General features: G+C 37.8%; 1 protein-coding gene across 1 annotated transcript in view; it reads left to right on the top strand.

The window, feature by feature from the left end:
• Positions 1–1,863: 1,863 nt before the first annotated feature.
• spred1 (sprouty related EVH1 domain containing 1) overlaps positions 1,864–23,401 on the top strand; it is a 54,959-nt gene continuing 33,421 nt past the window's right edge. Inside the window, exon 1 of the mRNA XM_030126914.1 lies at positions 1,864–2,675. Within this exon, the coding sequence (XP_029982774.1) occupies positions 2,644–2,675 (32 nt within the window). The 5' untranslated portion in view covers positions 1,864–2,643. The remainder of the gene's footprint in view (positions 2,676–23,401) is intronic.

The raw sequence follows: 23,401 nt of genomic DNA, 5'->3' as shown, positions 1-23,401 counted from the left end.
GAACCGTGACACAGAAGGATGTTTTATATGAGTGCTACATAAGGCAGTGGCACAAGCTGTATGAAAGCCAGAGAAATACAAAGAAACTTCTCACACAACATGCTGTCACTATGACAACCAGGCAGAATCATTTAGCCTGATCTCTTGCCATTCCACACAGCACAGAAATCCAATAGCATTTAAGTCTTACGCAACCAGGCCACTGATATGCACTGCAAGGCTTTTAACACATTTAAAAATAAAAATCACAGATGCGTTTGTGGATTTTGGGGGAAATTCTTTTGTGGGTTCATTCTGAGGAGAGTGTGAACAGCCAGCTTTTGGGGATCAGTAGCCCACTTGTAGCAGATAGATAGATAGATAGATAGATAGATAGATAGATAGATAGATAGATAGATAGATAGATAGATAGATAGATAGATAGATAGATAGATAGATAGATAGATAGATAGATAGATAGATAGATAGATAGATAGATAGATAGATAGATAGATAGATAGATAGATAGATAGATAGTAATAAAAAGAAAAAGATGAAATTTATTTATAAAATGTCAACATTGTCAAACATAGTTGCTGTTTTGATGGAAAGAGTATTGTGGAGATTACATACTGTGCATTTAATCAACCAATTTTGACATGAAAAATCCTGACAAATGAACTTATGATATTGTTTGGGTTCAGTTTTTCTGGTCAAAATATTAAAAACCAAGCATGCCAACAAAACTCATTCTTTTGTACAAATATACAGTCGCAGAAAAAAAATATTAGACCATCCTTGTTTTCTTCAATTTCTTGTTAGTTTCTTGTTGATAGCTCATAAGAGTTTAATTTCAGAGCTGATATCTTGACATTTTCCATGTTTTCTTGATAATGATCAAAATCACTTCAGTTCTTACATTAGTATATATATATATATATATATATATATATATATATATATATATATATATATATATATATATATATATATATACATATATCATTGTACTGCCAAAACAGTGATTTTAGGCATTCTATGTTTTCTTGTCTGTCTGTTTTAGTCACATGATACACACATGAGTTAGTACTTGATTGCATAACCATTGTTTTTGATGACTTTTGATGGGCTAATGATTTTTTCTGTAACTGTAGACAGACAGACAGACAGACAGACAGACAGACAGACAGACAGACAGACAGATAGATAGATAGATAGATAGATAGATAGATAGATAGATAGATAGATAGATAGATAGATAGATAGATAGATAGATAGATAGATAGATAGATAGATAGATAGATAGAAGTGAATTACAAATACAATATATATCATAAGCAATAAACACATACTGTCAGTGAAAAAAACTGAGGTTTAAAAAACTAATTATGATTAAAGAATTAAAAGCTGTTATTTTGTATTTGGTCTTGCAGTTATTCATGTCTGTAATATGTCTGCATAATGAATAAAACCGTGTTGGGAATTGGATTTAACCACATAAATCATGACATGGATCTGATGTAATTCCACGTGCTGCAGTGGCCGTGAATGTGTGCATTTATAGCATTTTTTCCACAATTTTCACATCGGCATTTTTAGAGCGTTTAAGGAGAGGTCGAAACAGGCAAAACTGCTTAATGAAAGACAACAGCAGAAATTGTTAATGGCTGAATCTGTGTGTCAGACTACAAGTCCTTCCTCCAGATTATTTTCTACTTTGCGTGCTATCACACAGACGCTTCCCTCTTGTATCAATGCGTGATTGAAGGGAAACTTCTTTTGGGAAGTGCAGGGACTACTTTAGGTCAACTTTGAAAAGAAACCCTATTGTGTACTTCCACAAGGCAACGTAATTTAGTATATTATACATCTCTGTTTGACGAGACATGATAAATTACTCGCTTGTGCGGTTTATACAATCGCAAATGCTTTATGTTTTTACTACGTCGCGGAAGGATCTAATTTTCTCAAGCGAGGGTCGACACATCCGCCCAGTTTTCCGATGTTTCATTCCCCCCGAGTTGAAAATGGAGTTCGAATAAAGCAGATGTCCACCAACTTCTCAAGGAAATCTCAAGTCTACGTGTTTTTACTTCACGCCACAGTAGTAAAACTGAAAGCCGTTGAACCATTTTTTTGGCTTTGGATGCCTTTACTGCAAATTACTCGGACACGTTGACGGAGCGACGCTACACAGCGCTTTTTCAAGTGTTGTCCTGGACCCTGAAGTTGGCGAGTGGATGCTCGATAGCCAGCCATAAATAACCTGCCAAACGCTACTGTCTACGAGAATTTCCACAGTTTGAGGATATATACACAATTTTGCAAAGCGGGGATGTGTCTTTGAAGAACAGGATGATGCCGTTGGCCCATTTGTTGTGGTCGGATTTTACTTCCAGGGAGGATAAAATGAATCAACGGTTGTCATTCCTCCTCGCGATTTAACGTTGGTTCCAGCCAGCAAAGCTAACATTAAGCTAGCTCTACTTTGGGTTTCACAGGGACGCTTACTTGAGCATGCCCCATTGTACATCGTTTACTTACTATCCTAAATAGGGGTCGTTTCTATATGTGAAGGAAAATGGTGATATTTGTGGTATTTTATCCCGCCGTCACTGCGTCGTCGATGCTATTGCTAGGATTTGGATCCCCGTGAGGAAAAAAATGAGTGAAGATTCAACAAATCCAAACAACGAGTGAGTACTGCTTGGATATTCTGTCAATTTACACCTAAAACACACAGCTGCAATAGTCTCAAATCTTAAGAAATGAACACACGCTTTTTGCTCGACGAGCTGTACACACTGCCACTCTTTCTTCAATGACATTTCTCACCAAGCGATGCTGGTATTTCATCACATTACCTTTAGCATGGATTATTAAACAACGTGAGACATAGACAATACCTATAATCTGTTTTGTTTGGTTGTTTTGTTTTTGCTCAATATCAAGGTACTTTGTGGAACAAATGAGGAGCAGTGAATGACAAGTGAAACGATAGGCCCGTAATAAAATGAATCAGTCCGTTTCATTCTTAATATTACTATCTTAATTCATATAAAATGTTATGAGAATACATATTAAGTCATAGTAATTATAGGTGTGCTAACATTTATTGTGTGCATTGTATTTAACAGGAAGATATTTGCTGAGAATATATATTTATATATAGATGCTTCTCATATTTATGTGGGGCTATTTATAAAGGACGACTGGTTGTAAATAAACCTCTTAATAATCATATTTTTTAAGCTGTACAGGATTGATGAGTACATCACGATCAGACTGTTGTATTGACAGCCCTTGGCTCTATGTAGCTGTTGTCCGCCATGATTTCCGAACATAATCATCGATTAAAACCCCACAGATCATGTTTATATTTCAGTCTTGCCTTTCTTTAATAAAAACCATTCGAGCCCGATTGCGGCAATGTCAGCGTCGAAAGGCTGAAGATGCCATTTTTTTTCTCAATCACGCTCATTTACATATCACAATCTCCATTCATAAAAAAAAACGCTTTAAAAAAAGAGGCGTCACATTCACGACTGAAATGCCACGAAGCTGCGGGCGGTAATGCTAATCTATACGGTTATAAGGTTGTTTTTGTTCACGTCGCGCCCATTTCAAGTGGCGTTTTTGGTATTGTTTTAATGGGCTGATCCCCTGTGTGCGCTTGTTGACAGTCAGTGAGAAATATCTGCTTCGGGAGGTGCTGCGGTCACATGATCCCCTCCATTCATAAAGTACCTGCCTGCCCATTCACAGCACTGTACACTGTTTCGCATTGCACCGACGATCACACAATGATCACATTTCCTACTTTTATTGTACAGCACGTTACATATAAACGCGAATGCTCGTCTGTCTGGTTTATTTCACACAAGCACACGGAGATGTTTTTTTCTTTTTCTTTTCTTTTTTTTTTTTTAAATCAACTTACCAGAGGAGATTTTTCTTCCATAATGTATTTGTCACAGAGGAAGTCATATGCTCTCTTCAGCCATTCACAGTCATAGTTTAATGTTCGATACACACCCATGTTTGTCCCCATCTCATCGATCTAGCGCTTATGAGGTTGATTGATTTGATGCATGGAGGCTTTGTCCTTGAACTACACTTGTGTTATTTTGTGTAACATGTCGGGTTTGTTATTTTGCTTACCAGTAAAGTACTCTCAGTTGATCACACTGTTCAAAAGAAATTAATTTGTGCTGATTAGTCATGAATTTGGGTAAAATGTGTAACATCCTGCACATGTGGGATATTAGTAGGAAGGGTGTACAGTCATTCATATGTCTCAATGTGTGAACCTCTAGAGACTGTTATGACAATGGAGTTGAGCCATTTATACAACCTCAGAAACCCCTTAAGATTCCTCTAGGCCTGACTTTTAGACCCACACTGCCACAGCAGTGTGTATGCTATTTGGTGGGTTTGTTCCACACTACGTGATGGCAGCAGCTAAGATGGCGAAGTGATCCAAACATTGTTGCTATGATTCCACCACCTCTCAGCCTGTTGTATGATTCATATGAACGCAGTGAACAGAATACTGAAGACTGCCTGAATCATTTATTTTCACTGAAGAGAGTCTCCATATTATGCTCATCTTAATGACATGCCTATTCATAAAATATTGTAATTTAGCATAATATTTTTTACCGTTGGGTACTATATTTATGTTGTATCATTGTGCAGTTGCAAGTAATATGCTATATTTAGATCAGATGAATCCTGATGGTCTCTTTCAGATTTAATTTATAAAAGTCATTTATCTTTTGAGTTTAGGGATGTGATGGTAATTCATGGATAATTTACATATTAGGCCTAAATCCTCAAATACCATGCAGTGCAGATGCACCCTTTCTGTTGTTACCTTTCTCAGTAAAAGCCCTGAACATATACACTAGGGCTGGGAATCTAAGGGTACCTCATAATACGCGACACATGGCTCACAATAATGATAATATCTCCATATGGCAATACTGAGATTATCAATATATTGCTCTTAATAACCTACGATGTATCCCTGTGTTTATAGGGGTGAAACAAGCACAAACAAACCAAAATACGTTTCATAGTTTATATTTTGCAGCATAATTTAACCAGAGTACAAACAGCACTAGTGCAAAGACAAAGACACTGTTTTAGTGCAACATAACTGTAAACAGGTTGTTTTTTTAGGTGTCTGACAAACAGTGACGCTATTTTAAACGTCATATCATGACTCATGTAAATATATTTGGCACTTTTAATTTGCATGTTATCTGTACACATTATAAGCTTTCCGCTTATATGTTCGCGCCATTATTAGCCCCCTGTCCAACCTGAATTGATGCGTCATATACTGCGCACTGAGGGTTATAGTTAGGGGTTACAGTTATGTGAACTGGAGATCTTGGCGTACATTGACACGCCATCAAATGGCATTGAATAACACATGAAAGTTCAATAATGCATACGTATCATCAAATGCCATAAGAACTGGTGTGACAATCAGCACTGTTTCATGAGATCAGCCTAATTTTGAACTCATTCAGAAAAGATGACATCTCATGTCTCTCAAGTGTGCATGTTAGTCGTGCAGCCCGTGTATCGTGTTTTTGTGAGACAGTTCTTACTTTTTATACACTGCAAAGTCCTTATCCAGCTTTGTCCCATCCACACTATAAAAGCCAAAGTGAGTCCACCCTTTTGATTTAAACAATGCCGATGCATCTTTCAGTTTAACTTCACTGCTTGAGTCCGCCACATTAGCGCCAGTGTTTGTTTTTTCTTCTTCTGTGACTTTGGCCCAATTTTCAGCCATTGGCATGAGGAGTGCCCCCTGGATGACATGTACAATGGTGACTTGACTCACTAAGGAGAAACAATGAAAGAAGTTTATAGCAGCTATATTTTGATAATAATAATTTTAAAAATTCATACACAGTGAAAGTGCATCGATAATCCATTGTAAGATTAAATATCGTGGTATTTCGCCATATTGATATTTTGTCATGCTCCTAATATACACTGTGTGACTGAACATTGACATTCAGATCGTTCACCTAGAGCTTTATTCACATCATGTTTGTAGATGTATATTCATGTCAATTCATTGACTAATTCACTGAATTAGCCACAAGCGATGTTAAATGCTACCTTTGTTTTTGTGTAACAGTAATTTATAATTGAATTATCCAAATCTGAACGTCATTTGGACCTACATGTACATAGATAATTATTCCAAGAAACTATATAACATAGGCACAGTCTTTCTCCAATACTTTAATGCAGAAATTCTACTTCACCTTTTTCTCTTTATTTTATGCCACTAATATACATCACACCTAATGAACATGAAGAGCAATTTTATTAGCATTAAACACTAGAGCACATAAATAGTGTGTGTCTGTTAGACTTCTAGCCTTTTATCTGCTATAAATAGCTTCCGGAAAGATATAAAAACATTACCAATAAGTAAAGGTACTCATAGAAATGAAGTGTAACAAGATAATGCCATTAAAAGAACACCAGTTAAACGTTGAGCTGTGGAAAACGATGTGAAAATAGTGATTAAATATGACTTTTTTTGTTTAGTTTTGTTTCAACTTGCTGAGTTTTTAAGCTGAATGGAGACGATTATCACGACTGTACAAAACAATTGTGATTAGCGCAAGTAAGCATGATAAGGTGATTATGTAATATTTGACAGGCCTAGAAGAGTTAGTACTTCTGTTCATGGGTTATTAAGCAAAATGTGTTGTAGCTTATAGTAAAAATTTTATGTTGAAAATCTGCACAAAAGGTGTTAGGAAATCGTCCGAGGGTAGTTTTGTCTGAGTAACGGATTCTAAGACAAGTTGGTGTATACACAGCAAATCCTCTGGTGAGAACATGTACCTCGGCCTTGATGCGTCTCGGTTCACAAGGCTGAGATGAATAGAAGAGACATATGTAGTGTCTTGGAACATTTTGATTTTCTCTGGGATAAACATTGGTGTTCAGAGTGTAGTTTAATGACTGATGTAAGAACTAAAGTCATTCTGTGAGAAGTGGGAGGTTTGTGGAAATATGTGAAGGCAGTCTCTGCTGAATGTCGTGTTTATATAAAATATTTATCTGGATTGGACAGTAGTGTCTAGGTGTACCTTTCTGTTGGCAGACTCGATACTTTGTTTTTTCTGCTGCAGAGGGATTTTATACATGTGAAGGGTATGTTTTCACATTTTACAATTCAGGATAAAGCTGGGTATCTTTAAAAAAAAAACTTTTGACACCAGAATTGGTAAGTTGGCCTAAAATACATAAACAGTGCTTTTTGATGCATTATGGGACAGCTCACAGCCAAAGTTCTCTGATTCCACTATCTCAAATTGAATACTTTCATGTTTCTATATTCCTCTGTTGCAGTAAACATGAATATGTTTGGGTTATGGACCCAACAAGACATTTGAGGACATCATGTTGGATTTTGGGAAACACTGGTTGATATTTTCCAACCTTTTGTAATATTTTTAATCCAAACAACTATTTGATTAATTGAGAAAATAATCAACAGATGAATTGATACTGGAAGTTGAAACCCTGTATTTATGTTTTGGCTTAAGCATATATTTCAACATCCTGGCATTGTACTACTAAACTATTTTATAACTAGCACAAGTTCAGTTGACTGAAATTACATCATAAATAAAAACTGTACTTTGGTATCAAATCAAAGACATTTTCCAGTGCTCAATAGTATCTTCACAGTTTAGTTGGTGTCATAAAGTGTGGTCCCTGATATAGAGCCACTTACTGTTTTATGTGAAAATCAACAGCTTTATGAATCATTCTCCACAGTTGACAAATTAACCAGTAATACTTTATATTAGGGTCAATATACAAACTTATTTTGCCAAAACTAATGTTCTCTTGTCCATTTTCTCAGTTTTCTTTCTAGTCTGTTGAACATGCGTAGGGTGAGACCTCATTGTTTTAGATTCCTGCAGTTCTGTGCTATTGTCTGTTGCCAGTCAGGTGATCCTCAGCGATTCCTCTCTCCCCATGTCCTCTTCCTATCTTGGGTGATTGATTTGACAGCTCAGCGTTTTATCTGCCAATGTGGGTGTCGTGATCTTATCACCTGAGGCCTGTTTTGCACTCTCATTCCTTTCTTTCACTGAGCTTTTTTCCAAACACACATTCCTCCCAGACAACCCCCATCATCGTGTCCTGAAACGACAAAAGGGGGAGAGAGACAGCTACTTCAGCTGTTAGGGCCAGTGCTTTATGGCCTGGGTAATTGCCTATATCCTGTGGCCCTTATGTTAAGCTAAATAATTTCCTGAACCTTTTTATAGATAGTATTATTTGGGGGGGGTTATTGCTGGTTGTTGGATATGACCTCCATGAAGATTTAGCTATTACTACTGACATGTCTTACCTTTGACAAAGTGTGCTGAGCTGAACATGTCTTTTGGTTTTGCTTCTGTATTCTTTTAGGGAAGTGCTACTTGTGACTGCATTGGTGTACATGCGCTAATGAAATGTGTTATTTGACATATGTGCATAAGTGCTTCGGTGGTTGTTAGGCTGGAAATCACTTTTTAAACTTACATAGTTGTAAAAGATGTTTGTGTTATTGTTGAAACCTACTGTTTTACCTTATTCCAGATAAGTTTTTGCATAATACTAGACGTTATTTAGAATGCAGAATATTTATGATCTGTGTTTGAAGCTGTCGTATTGTTTGTGTGATTAACAACAATGATCCTCTGTATAACCAGAGGGCTTGGACTTTGTGTAACCAAGACAAGCCAACAAACTGAACAGGCCTTGTATAGCGGTGGACTGTTCCATTCCCATGGCCAGATTTGGGCTTGGATTGTGTGTATTTTAAACCCGAGCCACTTCCCTCTTATAATTTTCATTTCCTCTCTGAGTATTTTAGGAGCCCTCATAAACTGGAGCAATTGTTAGCAGTGTATTTTAGAGCATTTCAAACCAATCTACTGGGGTTGATGATTTGATGTCTAAATTTTCTGTCTGGCTTCATTTTCTTCTGTTCAGAAATTGTTTCAATTTGTTAAAAGATGCAATATGTGTAATACGTATCTTTAACTTTTCAAAAAGCACGACTTATTATTTTTTTGATATCAAAATATCACGTACTGTAAATCAGTATTTCTTTCCAGTTCAAAGACAGATTATTGGTCTTAGTGAAAGCTGGAGAAACTAGACTGGTATTCTTTATGGTCTGAATAGAACACACATTCATCAAATAGTGGAACATAGAAATCGAAAGGTTGAAAATTCTTTAATGATTAAGTGTTAATTCAACATCAGAAGGACATAACATTAAGTGGCATTCACAAGCAAAATTAAAGGTAAAATAACAGTTCTCATTTGTGACCCCTCCACCCCACTCAACAGTGAGCCAGAGAGCAATGATCAAGCTAGCAGTTAGCTAAATACAGAAAATGAGCAATGATAGTAAGCAAAAAGACATGAAATAGAATAATAAAACATGCAACTCTTTCACAGTGGTTATATTTGACATAAATACACCTACATTTATGCAAAACTCATTTTGGATTTTTTAAAAGGATTAATCCTTCCTGCTCCTTATATTTAAATGACAGGTGTCGTGCACAGGCAACTGTGTGCTTTGCCCAGAGACTCTCAGACGGAACTACCTCACGCACAGAGCAGTAATGTGAAGAGCAGAACAAACCAGACTTTTTTTTTTTAAATTGTTCCACCCTCACATATTGCATGATGCTGTTTTTTGGCTGAAGGTACGAATACACTATACAAAGGTTGACACAGAGCAACATCCCGAACACTGCAAAAATAGAGGCAGTGGGCAGTTGCTCTTTAGATCAAAAATACACCACCATGAAGTATGTATAAATGTACAATATAAAATTTTGCCATGATGTGATCACCATTGTTTAGTCACCTACCCCTAAAGTGTTTTGTATTCAAGAATGTATTTGCAAAGCATTTGCATTATATTTCCTCTATAAAACACACAAATTTTGTCTGGTATGTTGTTTTCATTTCATAAAATTTTATGTGATCCATGTGTTTTCATGTGAAAACATATGCAAAGTCAGTAGATTGCATCATATATATTTGACCTGGTGTGGATCTATGCTGCTAATAAGTTTAGGTAAAAGCATTGCTAACTTCTTCCTCTTTTTTTCTGTCTCCATCATGATAGCAGTTTCTTGTCTTCTTTTCTTTGTCAGGAAGGGCCTCTGATGTTCACAGACCATATCTCAATGCCTCTAAGAAGTGCTTTTAGCAGCGAGTGTCTGAATTGTGGATATTGTTTGCAGTTGTGGTGCATGCAGGAACATGAAGACTGGGCCTTGTTTTGAGCTCTTCACTGCAGCTGGGCTAAGATGGTTCTTCCCTTCGAGGCCACAGACATAAAAGGGCACAGATGTAAATCCTAAACCTTGTGTTTTTGATTGAGTTTCCAAACTCTTTGAAAACAGGAAGAGGTTTCAGTGTGTGCATCTGTATGCACACTTGTGTGTTTCTTCTCCGGGAACATTTGGCATGTGTTTGAGTGATAGGCCTGGTTCTGAACATGAGTGTATTCAAACAAAGCTTTATGTTATCTAGAAAAATGAATCTAATAGTGTGATTTTCTTTATACAAGAATAGCACTTGTAGTCTGTATGAAAATGTATTTTTATCTGCTCTGTTAACTTTTGATCAGATTTTGTCCTGTCTGGTGACTATATTTAGAACTTGAAACAGGCTTTTATTGGTCGGTAAAAATTGTTTCTTTATTCGTCCAAGTCCTTGAAGTAGAGGCTCAGTTAAATCTCTGAATATGAATCTGATTATCAAGATGAACTAATAGGTTGATTTTTGAACTTTATAGTGTACTATTAATGCTGCTTATGGTAAACATTTTCTGTGCTGGTTCCTGAACAGTAAGTTTTCTGATTCCACTGTTATAAAATCCATTTGAACCTGAAGAAAATGGTGAAAACAGTGCAACATAGTGATTTAGTTTGCCATGAGAACTATGTTTTCACTCGATTATAAAATTGTTACAGGACACGTTAGACTCTGGCATCTAGGTAGTTAATGGGAAAATATGTCTTGGTACAAAGTTAGACAGTCAGTATCTAACATTATTCAGTCTTGGAACAAACAGATTTACTACTTTTTGAGATTTAGTACCAAGAAAAACATCATTTATCAATACACAATACTATCTGAGAAAGTTAGGACCAGTCCGATTCAGTATTGGTATCAGGCCAATACAGAAGTAATTACTCATTGTATCAGACTGATGTCATACATCCTGCATGTTTGATGTTTATATGAACTTTACATTGAGGAATGCAGTTTTAAGCCCAAAGCCAAAATGTAGCACAAATCATTTCAGTGACTATGAACAATAAATCTATCCAACAATCCCCAAATTTTTTGATGTCCTACAATTCTAGAAATGAGATGTACCTCTGAAAGATAACATGAAGCAATTTGTAACTGTTAGTAGCAATTTGGAAAGTTCATAAAGACAACACTTAGATTGCTGAAGGAGAAAGTTATGCATCATCATACGATAGATATAAATTTACTCAACACCCACCCAAGTATTGTACAAAAATACATTAAAATTCAGGTGTCGGAGTTGGACAGGATCTGAAAAAAGTTGGGTGGTGAATCCTGCATGTCAGTACCATAGAAGTACTGAAGTTCAGTACTCTGCTCTAGTGATGTTGATGATAATGTTATTTCTAACACCACATCATGCTGTGATAGTTTCAGACTTGTTGCAGTAGCTTCTCTTAAGCCATGGACCATCTTCTTGGTTTGGTGGTTTCATTTTCTTTCTGACTTGCTGTTGAGATGTACCGACGGTTTCTCTCACAGCTAGACGGCGGCCTTGTCCCCTCGGGTTCCCGTTTCCCTCCTCGGTTTCAGAGCCTCTGCAGTAACTATGACGATTAGATGGGTCCCCGGGGACTACTCTCACATCAAAGCAGACCAGAGACGCCGCAGGAGTTGAAAATTTGTGGTTCCTCTTTTTTTTTTTTTCTTTTTTTTTCTTGGTAATGGCAAGCGCAAGGTTTTAATTTTCCAAATGCTTGTGGTTCAAATTAAGATCATCTCAATATGTGGCTTTGATTGATGTTTGAGAATAGTTTTTTGGCATTTGATACACATATGGGATCCTTTTGATTTACGGTGCCGTTGCTGTTGGGGTCGCAGGCCCGATCCAGTAATAGAGGGGTTGGTTAGCACCAACACAAGGCAGAAAATCAAATGTACAAAACGCTGTCTGGGTGAGCAGCTTTTACACTCATTTACTGGTTTAGGTCTGTCTTTGATTTGGATTTGCTACAGGATAATTTGACGCACTTACTGGCGTCCATGACAGATGCTTCTAGAAGTTACTGTGATCAGTTAATTTGTCTTCATATTAGGTGGTATTTCTGTGAAAGGATGGTGGCAAATTTGAAGTGTAAATTCCCTGTGTGGTGCAGAAGCAGAGTAGGTCTGTTCTTTTCTTTTTTTTTTCCTGAGTCAGTTGGTAGCTAAGCTGAATGTTCTTGTGAGGAAGATGACTCACCAGCAGCCTGAGGTGTTGAGAGGAGATAGGGCAAATTTCTCTTTCACTTCTCTTTCTATAGCCGGCCCATTGGTTAGCAGCTAATAAAGTAGGCTTGTGATGCTTGCCTGGGAGCTGCCTGTTGGTGTTTTTGTAGGCATCCTGCCTATTGTTAGTTCTGTTTTGTTAATGGTCGACAGACAAACCCCTTCAAAAAAAAATGTCTCGTCGGCCTTGTGTCATAATTTGCACTGCATCCATGTTAGGTCATGTTAGTGTTTGTTTTGGGTATGTCTGTGCCCTTCAGTTTGCCACTGGTTATTTAGAGGATCTGAACCGTGTCTAATTGGCTAGCTAGTTTGCACCGTTCAGATTAGATGCACTGCTGGAATCGACAGTTGAGTCCCAGATTGCATGTTATTTATTTCTTCAATGAGGCGTGATCGCAGTGAAGGGAACTGCACGCTTTATCCCCCTTGTTATTGTAGCTCTAAAATGCTTATGTTAGACTACAAGGGGAAAAACTGTGGCAGATCTGAAGTTGGACTGTCATTATTGCATACTTTTCCAATTTATGTCTTTTAATTTTTGATGCTATGCATACAAATAGTTCGCCATGTAAGACCCAAGACCTGTTTGTATTTAAGTTCTTATAATGTACACATTTTAATTTATTTTTATTTAGTCTTTCAGTTTACTTTTAGTTTAATAAGTGCATAAGTAGTTTTTGCTTTAGCCTTGATTTTTATAGAAGTTGAAAAAAAGCAAGATATGATGAAAGTTTGCATGCCATCAAATATGATTTACAAACCATTGTGTTAAAGAGAAGATATTGTGCAAGAATCTGGTGATATGATCCATATAATCACGGAGTATATCATGATATTAGCTAATACTGTAAGCAAGATGTTGTACTATGTTGCAATTCTTACGTTATGAGAAAACTGACAAAATATAAATAGTGTACTGTCACTGTCTGTCCTTTTTCGGTATTAGTTTAGAATCTGTGTGTATTTTTGAGATTTGATACGGTGTCCAAAACTAGATGTTTTCTCTTTATTTTCACCTCTTACTGTTCAAACCTATTTCATTCTTGAACACTGTCAGGCACAAACAGTGGAGGAACACACACGGACAGCTGATTTGGACCTAATTTTGTTTCTTCATGCAGCATTGTTTGATGTAATTTTTGTTTGCTCTGATCAATGAATCATATTTTCATCAGCTGAGCTATATAAACACACATGATGCATGTGAACATTTGATGTAACAGATGGAGCCCTGGATACATAGGCCATACATTCAGACCATTTGGCCAATCTGATGAAAACCTAGCTAGCTATCAGTTACCTCCAACTACTTGGAATCAGTTTGGTGGTCATTGTTAGCGCTGAATGATGTTGTTGTACAGCACAGTTTCCAGAACAGACCTAGGTGTTATTGAATTATAATTTTTTGTGGTTGGTATCAAATGCAAGGTTTATTCATTGCAAATCATGTTGTTATTGTTCATATCACACAGGCTTTGATTACAGAACAGTCACAGTTTTTTCAATGCTAGTTTTACTAATTTTTTGCCCTATTTTGTATCTTTATCAACAACTATTGAATTTAAACTCCTCTTAGTAAACACTCTAAGGGAGCCATGTATTCTCTTGCCCCCTCCACCTTCCTAGTGATTGCTTTCCTTTCGGAGGATAATCTATGGAATCGGATTGGGTTAAGAAGCTTGTGTTTATTTTCCCAATGATATTTTAATGATTTTTTCCCCCCCTCCCCTCCAAAAGTCTTACAAGCCAAAGTGGTCTAGTGGAGCTTGACCAAGCTTGACAGCCTTCCTCCGGTTTTGATACGGGAGAGAGATGGGGAGGAAAAGGAGTGATGGAAAAAAAAAAAGAGTAGGTGAGGGGAGGGGAGTTGGGGGGACTTTTCTCCCCTTTTCTGATGCTAATGAAAGGAGGAATGGTTTTCCAGCTTTTAGCTTGCAGAGTGTGTCTCCCCTGCAGCATGCTCTGCTGCCTGGACATTGTGGGAGGACAAAACTCCAGGCCCGGGATCCAATAACGTGAAATTTCAGCAGAGAAGCAGCCATTGTGTAGTGAGAGGCAGCCGAGGAGGGGTTGGGGAGAAGGGGGGGACGGAGCAGAGGAAAAGGGAGGGTGACTTGGCGAACACCCAGGGCTCAGGCCACATCCTTTCTCTCTCTCCTCTCCTCTCTTCCTTCTCTTCCTCCTTCCCTTTCTCCCCCCTCCTGTCTTTCTTTCACTTACCCCCCTGCCCTCCCTCTCCACTGCCCTTTGGGGTGGGAAGCCTAGTTTTGAGACGAGCAAAGCATGATGGCATGCTGGAGCCGAGAAAGCGAGCCATGGGCTGAAGCAGCAGACAAACGGACACTTTGTCCACTTAGGAAATGGTTGTCCCAGGATCCCCCTTCTCCACCACACAGTGGAGCAGCCGGCCTCGAGGCCTATGCCTGCCTGCTCTGCACGTGCTCCCCCATCACACCCTCTTCTCTTCTCTTCTCTTCTCTTCTCTTCTCTTCTCTTCTCTTCTCTTCTCTTCTCTTCTCTTCTCTTCTCTTCTCTTCTCTTCTCTTCTCTTCTCTTCTCTTCTCTTCTCTTCTCTTCTCTTCCTGTGTGAACTAGTATTTCCCAGAAATTTTAAGTTTTGAAGTTCCACTTTAATTCATACACAACTGGTGGGTTATGTGGTTTTAGGTTTAATGAGCTTCATAAGATACTATTTTAATTTTTTAAATCTGTGTGAGCTTGGATGAAGTTTGTGTTAGAATCTGATTTGTGCTCAGACCTGGTTACTAGTAGAGATGCAACAGTACTCGGGGAAAATACCAGACCATATAGTCCACCCTGCATGGGACAGTCCGCCCTTATGGACCCCGGTTTTTCTGTTTTGCAATTGATTTAGCGTTGGTGCTTTATGTACTGCTTTACAGGTCACGGAGTGTGTGCGCCTGTCCAGGCAGACGAAAGCCAGCCCCCACAAGTTAATGTCTGTGATTGGGGGGGGGGTTTGGCTTTATAACTCTCAAAGGTGTAAGTCGCTCCATGGTCATGTCTCTGTGCAGTAACTACACATGGAGTGTAGATGCGGCTGTGGCTTGTACCTCTCTCTCTCTCTCTGGACATGCATGTAAACATGCAGTGGGGGCCAGACCCGCCCCTCAGTGAGAGACAGTGGACAGAGAAGTGGCTTTAGACTCAACACATATACAATACTATGACACACTATTACAAAGAAATGCATATGGTAGATAACCACGGCATTTTTATACTGCTGTTTTCTTTTACATCCCTGTGCAGAACAGGAATTTATTTATTAAAAAAAAAGGGGACTTTTTTCAACGAGGCAAAAAGGGCAGGGACTGAAGCACCCTTTGGGCCCTATGTGTGTACGTGCCTGTTTTATACGACTGTATACAAGTAGTCAAGGAATAAGAAAGTGTTATTTTATTCAGTACAGTGATATAATTTGTTCCTACTGTGAAATTTAGTTTTTACTGACAAGCAAAAATAAATATAATTTTGGGAGAAAAAACCCAGCTCTCTTTATGCAGAAAACATGTACCGAAACCGAACCGAAACCATGGCCCAAAAACTGAGATACGGACCATGCTGTGGGCTGCCTGTACCTTTGCACCCCTAGTTACTAGTTGGCATTAGTTAACTCCAGTGACTGTCTCGGTTGAACCGCATGAAAAAATATAGCCTGTACACTAGAGCTTCAAAAGTAATTGAACTACAGTGTCATCCTGAGCAATTTTGGAATTGCAAAAGGTTGCAATTTAAAGGCCCTGTGTGTGTCTGTGGACATGTTGGATGCAGTGATACGGTCTACTGACGTATGGTGTAAAAAACACAAAAGTACTAGTATACTAATTTAACTTTGTGTATTTGTTAAAAGGAAAAAAAAAAATTATAGTGATGTGTAGCCTATATTTCCACAATAACCAATAAAGTAAGCTCTGAACACAATTGCAGTATTAGGCTATCCATAATAATGATAATGAATTTTCACCAAGTGGCACATCCCTTCTGTAGATGGAGGTCTATGATTCCTGTTGTTAACAAAAACACAATCTCCATTTGATTATGTCAGTACGCTACCAGGCAGTACACTATTTACACTATTTACTTGCTTGAACCATGTATAAATTTTTGAAGACCTGGAAAAGACTATGTCAACTTTCTTGTTCTACTTTTTAATTGGGATTTGCAACCAGCAACTTTTGGCCACCAGCATTACCTGTCCGAATATCTTTAAATTAGTGCTAGTAAAACATCAGGATAGCTATGATCCAGTTTCCTCCGCTGGTGTTTGCTTTTTTAATGGATATGTCCATACTAAATGCAGTAGGCCATTTCTGTTTTTGACATACTACACTGGTTTGTAATGTGTCTTTTTCTTGCATACTAAACCGTATGGTTAGAAGTAATTGCATAAGTTTAAGGAACAGATATTTCCATTAACTGAAGTCATTTTTTAAAAACTAAATTAAAGTTGAAATAAAGTTACAAATTAAAACAGAATAGAAGTGCAGTTAAAATCAGCTTTGATTTACTTTTACCCAGTGGTAATGCTTCATTATGTGCATAAATATAATGGCTTTGTGCATTATGCCATACATTCTTTCATCCTACTTTTTTCAGTTTTGATCCTGATACCTAAAAAAAAAACTCCTCTAACACTAAACACTTAATACAAACTGCACTAAATGCATGTAATCAAAACATAAACTGCAATCAGAAACCAAATTGAAATGCTAAATTAAAAGTTAATGAACATGTTCTATCTACAGCCCGCTGTGTCTGCCATGTTTTTAAAAGTTTGAGGTAGGTTTTACCATTAATTCCAAGTGGCACTATAATTCAGTGCATATAAAACTGGTGTTTTATTTGCTTTCACTTTGAATGAGGATCATTATATTAAGATACAGTTAATTCTGTTTGGCTGAGCACATCCTTTTGTGAATTTAAAAGCCATATTCAGATGTGGTCAGAGCTTTTGTCACCTTGGTCTCCACCCGGTTCCCATCCACAGCCTCCTTCTCTTCCCCTCCCCCTACTCTCACCCCTCCCTCTGTTTCTCTCTCCTGCTTTTTTGGTCGGAAATGAAGTCAGTCATCCAGCAGAATAACTTGGAATAATTTGAAATGGGGGGCTCCTTTCTGTGCATCTCCCCCTCCCCCTCTCCTCCCCTGCTTGCAGGCCCAGGCCAGCTGATCTGCTTCCGCTCTCAATTGTGTGTCCAGTCGACTGTGTGCTCCCAGCAAGGGGCGTGGAGGCCAGTCTTTGTCTCCACCGTCTCTCTCAAAACTCTGTGTGTGTGTGTGTGTGTGTGTGTGTGTGTGTGTGTGTGTGTGTTGCAGTGACTTGCACTCTAATATCTTTTTGGACCACTTACTGTTTTTAACATAAGAGAGGAAGAATGTATTTGAAGGGGAGGGGGAGTAGCAGATGGAACATTTCATTCAGTTTCAGTTCTTTTAAATGGATCTTGTACAGTTGTTTGTCATTGGTTTGTTTTATCTGCTATTTTGCTGAGTTTTATGTTTCTTTAATTTTATTTCGTAACATTGAGCTTGTTTGCCATTTCTACTTTGCCACTATGGATCTTAACAGGTGCCATCAAAAAAAAAAAAAAAACTTTCCTAAAAGTTTCAATCACATTGAAATGATACTGATTAATTGAAACACTTCTTACTTTTCTCTACAAATAGCAAAGTGCTCAACTCATCTAACTTCTGAACTGCTGTTTTGAGGCCAGGTGTTTGTTTTGTAGGCTGGAAAAGAAAGGAACTGTGAAGGATGAAGGGTGAACTAATACTCTACAATACTTATTTACTGACACAGTGAAATGACAAACTTCATCAAACAATTATATATTTTACACTCTTGTTAGCGTAACCTAGGAAATACAGCTTCAATCAAGCTGTCAGGAAAAAAAAAATGTTTTCCTTAATAAACAGAAGCTTGGAAAGTACAATTCAGCAGCTAGTAAGCTGTCACAGCAGACATTGACGGCTTCTGTTGGCCCTAAAAATGTTACTATTGGAAGAATAATGACCAGACAAACAAGTTTTTGTGATATTTATTACATTTGGGGGTATATTGACAGAGAAATGGAGTTATGTTATGACGAGTTAAGATTTAACAAAATAGTGTGTGTTGGGTTGGGGTCTGCTATTGCATTCCTCTTGGGTGTTTTTTCTTTTTTTGATAAAATAACACTTGATTTGTTAGCGTACTGTTTCAGTGTGTTAATTGCAATTTTAACGAATCATGTAATTATTAGAACTCTTAAAGTCTTTGCACATATGCACACTACACAGTCCACTTCACTTCCTCCTCAGGTCCATCCCCAAACCCTCCCCTCCTTGTGAGTGTCATGGTTGCTGGCATGTGTGTGATGGTAGGTCTGGAGGGTCAAGCCCTGGTCATTGTGCCCTGGTCATGGCTGAGCGACATCACCGCCTGCCTTCTGTTCACCCTAGGGACCCCTGCTCTGAGTGACAGCCCCTCCTGCACCCATCATCCTGCATCCTTTATTGGGGGCCATAGAGGGGTGTATTGGCGGCAGTATTTCCACCCCTTTTCACCCTTTCACTGCCTGATAAGAGTGGTCAAAAAGTGTTTTTTTTTGTAGCAGCAGGGGTTCTCAGAAGGTGTTACACTAATTCTACATAAGTGTCACAAGGTGTAAGCAGAGGTGTAAGCAAGGTTGCAACCTCCTGGGAGGTTGCAAAGAGGGAAGTTATCTGTGGTTAGAGTTTAGATTTGCTGTCAGTCTCCTTTGACCAGTTGTGGTGAAAGTAAGAGGCAGTGTCAGAGAATTTGGGTCGATTAATACATTACAATATGGGCAGTTCAGCATGTTCTCTTATTGACGTGTAGTAGAAGTGTAGTATTTTTGGAGGATAATACTTGAAAATGTCCTTCAATCTATAAAGAAAGAAGACTTCTAATCTAATTCCTGATTATTTGCACTGTTGGCATCTTGCAGAATTATATATTTATGAGTAGTGTTGCACTTGATATTGTCTTTAGGCTTATCTCAAGATCACTTTTTGAGGGTTTAGAGCTTAAGTCAACCCATTGTTCACTTGTCTTGCGTCAGTCTCATGACTTAATTTCAAGACAAGTCAACACAACTTTGGTCCAAATTGTTTCTCAACATCTTTAATGTGATTTGATGTAAAACTTACTTCCTGCTTCCAATACAACTGATCTCTTGACTCATTTCCAATCTGAGCTGTTTTGAGCAGTGGAAGCTCTATCATATTTATTATTTGTTAGTGTTATGGTAGGAAAATTAACCAGTCTGGACTCGGTCTCAATTGCTGTCTGATTTTAATTTAAATAATGAGAAAATCTCAAATTATGATGAACATCTGTTACACCTTTCTGGTGTTTTAATGAAGAATGCACACGCACTATGTTTACATACACACTAATATTTCACTCTTAATCCCAATTATCAAAGCATTCTAAATTTAATCAGGGTTATATAAATCACATATTCCCTTGCGGAACACATCTATCTGTGACAAACAGAAACACACCTATGCTTAAGCTTCATGAAAGACATGGGTATGAACAGATTTTTGGATGTCGTCAAGGAACACAGTCGATAACAAAATGAAAGAGGGAAGCATTGTAGACACCTGGTTTGGTGCAAAGAGGCAAAATAACACAAGCAAGTGCATCTAGCCTACCTGTCCATATTTTGGTGGGATTAATGACATTTTGCATGTTTGGCTGCTGTAAAAATAGAGAGTATTCATTTGAATCTGCTGTGTAAGCACCTTTTGTAGTAATATGACCAATTCTACTGTTGGTCAGGAGGGATTTTTAATTGAGCAATGTGATATACAACAAATTGTGTAACAATCATTCATAAAAAAAAAAAAGTACTACTGTTTGCCAGATCCTGTCATAAATGGCTGTAGTATAGCTATGACAATATGTCATTCTAATGGGAATGTACTATACTAGTTAGGGTGCAGTCCTGTAATACTGTTTCACACGTATTTCAAAGCTTTGCATTTGAAGATCTAACACAAAATGTACCAAAACTCTTGCAAGTAAAGCTTTAATATTTTAAACTGACTTTCTACTATGTACAACTATTAACTTTGGATACAGAGTTAAAAAGTTTATAGTAACTTCCAGGTGTGACCAATGCTGAATTGGTAGCCGTGTACAGCTCTTTTACATATTAGTCAATCACTGAGTTATTTGACAGACCATTTATCTTCAGCCAAGAAATACATTTTTGTGTGTATATTTGAACATGTCTTTGTTATCCGGTATCTGTTCTGTTGATTGGTTTATTTTGGAGTTGCATGTATTTACGCTGGTCATCAATCCTAAGAGAACTTTGATCTGCAATAACCACAGTGCCAGCATATCAAAGCTTTCACCTGTGAAGAAAATATAGCTGCAGATTTAATGCTTACTGGCTCTGAGATTAATTACTAACCAATAACGTGGGCACTGAGGTTTGCCAAGGGTGTGGAAGGCAGGAGAGCAAAGGTTAGCTTGTAGAGCAGACCAAGATTTAAAGACAAAAGGTAATGGAGGGGGGGGTTCCTCTTTTGGAACAGAGGGTATTGAGTAACTGTGATGTATTACATGTTGGCAGTCACGTCCATTTGTCATACTGTTTTTTGTTTTGTTTTGTTTTGTTTTTTTTTTTACATTTTAACATTTAAAATGCTTTGACGTCATCTACATTGCTTAACCTGGACAGACAGCAGCGGCACAGAAAGAGATCAGGCAATCATTTAAACAAAAAAACACAGCAAAATTACCTTTTTTCCCCCATTTTTGGAAAGATCTGCTGCAGTCTTTAATATGTTACCAGCATATTCTACAAAGTGCTGCCCTCAGCACACCCTGACCTTTGTCATTTCCGGTGGCCCAGTGCAGACTCTGTTATCTAATCTGGGAAGCATCTGACTCGAAGTAAAGAGACGGGCAAGTAAGGTGGGGCAAGAGTAAAAAGGAAAGAGGGACAAAGTGTAGAATTATGATATATAACTAATATTCCATGTCACAGTGTTTGTATGTGGTGATACTGAACCTGCAACCATCCATTGATTATTGTTAACTACTAAATAAGCTGACACTTACTTTTATAATTGATCATCTGCATGAGTTATTTTTAGTTAGTTTTAGACTTCCTTCTCATCTTTGTTAAAACTAATGGTCAAGGATGGATACCAAACACTGGTGTTACCACAGGCCCCACGGATAAATTCTTGAAGCCAAGGCTGTTAAAGCTCCAGTGTTTTTGGTATATGGTAGTAAGAAAATAGATGTCCTATTTATTATATAAACATCCTTTTACTAAATTTTGTCTGTTTCTGTCCTCCTCTGTATTGGGTCTGTGTGTGAGGGACGGGGGCAGCTCTCTGTCACAAACACACAAACATCCTGCTGTAAGTGACAGTGGTCGATGTTCACCGGAAGACGTAAATGGTGAAAAGATCACGCCTTGACACAGATGCAACAAGTCCTCTGCATATTTGGATAGAAACACAAGCAGTCTGTCCAGCCAGCAGAAGTAAAACTGCCATCACTTTTATACGTAAAAGTAAAGAGTAAGGGAGTCTTCTGTAGTAAGTAATATATAGATACATCAGGAAATCTATCCGACCTTCCGGTTGTCTTTCTGTGCATCAGAGTTTGTTGCCCATCCCATTTTTCTGACACTATTCACCTGATGCTTCTCAAATTTGACATGTTTTTTTACCACTAGAAGATGCAAGTGCACAACTTGATTACTGAAGTTTGAATTTTTGGATTTAAAATTTAAAAAAAACTTTGGAAAAGCTTTTGAATAGATTGAAAGTTAAGACTCAAAATGAATTGTTGGGTAGGCAGGGTATCAGTGAGCATGAGGGGCAAAGTGTTGTGTGACCAGGAGGGGGTATTTGTAAGCTCTGCTTACTTTGTCACTTGTTTGTGATATTTGTCTCACATTACTGTCATCATGTAAGGGTCTGTAATAAGGATTTGTTCAACCTAATTCTGTTGCATTTTATAGAGTATTAATTATATACACAACATGTGAGACAATAAAATAATTATTTCACTACTTCTGTATTTTGAGCCACATTTAAGTACTGGATCAATAAGCACTGTCTAAAATAGTAATACCATTGAAAGTCATAATGATATCACCCCCTAGTAACAATACTAATCTGATAGTTGTTGTTGAGTGAAAGCTTAGTTGTTGAGTGAATTGATGAATGTGATGTCTAACCAGTAAACCCAGTAAACTTATGCTCTAAGCCCTTCAGATGTTAGGAATATGTCATAATAACATGAGCTAAAGCTAACTGGTTTCTGTCTTCAGTTACAGAAAAGCAAGTGCAAATGGCACACAGGAGCTCTAGAGGACCTTGTTGTCAAAGTTTGGATTCCTAGTGAACTATGACAGAATGACATTAAGCAGTGGTTCAGATGAGGACGGTGTATTGATATTGTTGGATAGCTGTAGGGTATTTACAGCCTCACAGGCTGTTTCAGAAGATGCTATAAAAGACTACATGGAACAAACTTTTAACAGGTGAAACTGAATGAGGAGAAAACAACCCTTGTGGATTGTTTTTCTTCTGTTTCTTTCTTGTACTGCACTGAGATTTCTAAACCATGAAGTGAATTGAACAGTGACTTCCATGTACTGTTACTGTACTGTTACACCCATAGTCTGAATTGTTACTGGCATACCCCAGCCTATTATAGCTGTTTGACATTTAAATGGCACATGCATTTATGTTGGTGTATGTTGAAAACTTTTTGCTAATTTATGGTCAATCCTATTAATAATAAACCCTAACTAACAAAA

This window comes from Sphaeramia orbicularis, chromosome 22 (assembly GCF_902148855.1).
Source record: "Sphaeramia orbicularis chromosome 22, fSphaOr1.1, whole genome shotgun sequence".
Taxonomy (NCBI): Eukaryota; Metazoa; Chordata; class Actinopteri; order Kurtiformes; family Apogonidae; genus Sphaeramia; species Sphaeramia orbicularis.
Note: the sequence above shows the minus strand (reverse complement) of the source record. Positions and strands in the feature narration are given on the sequence as shown.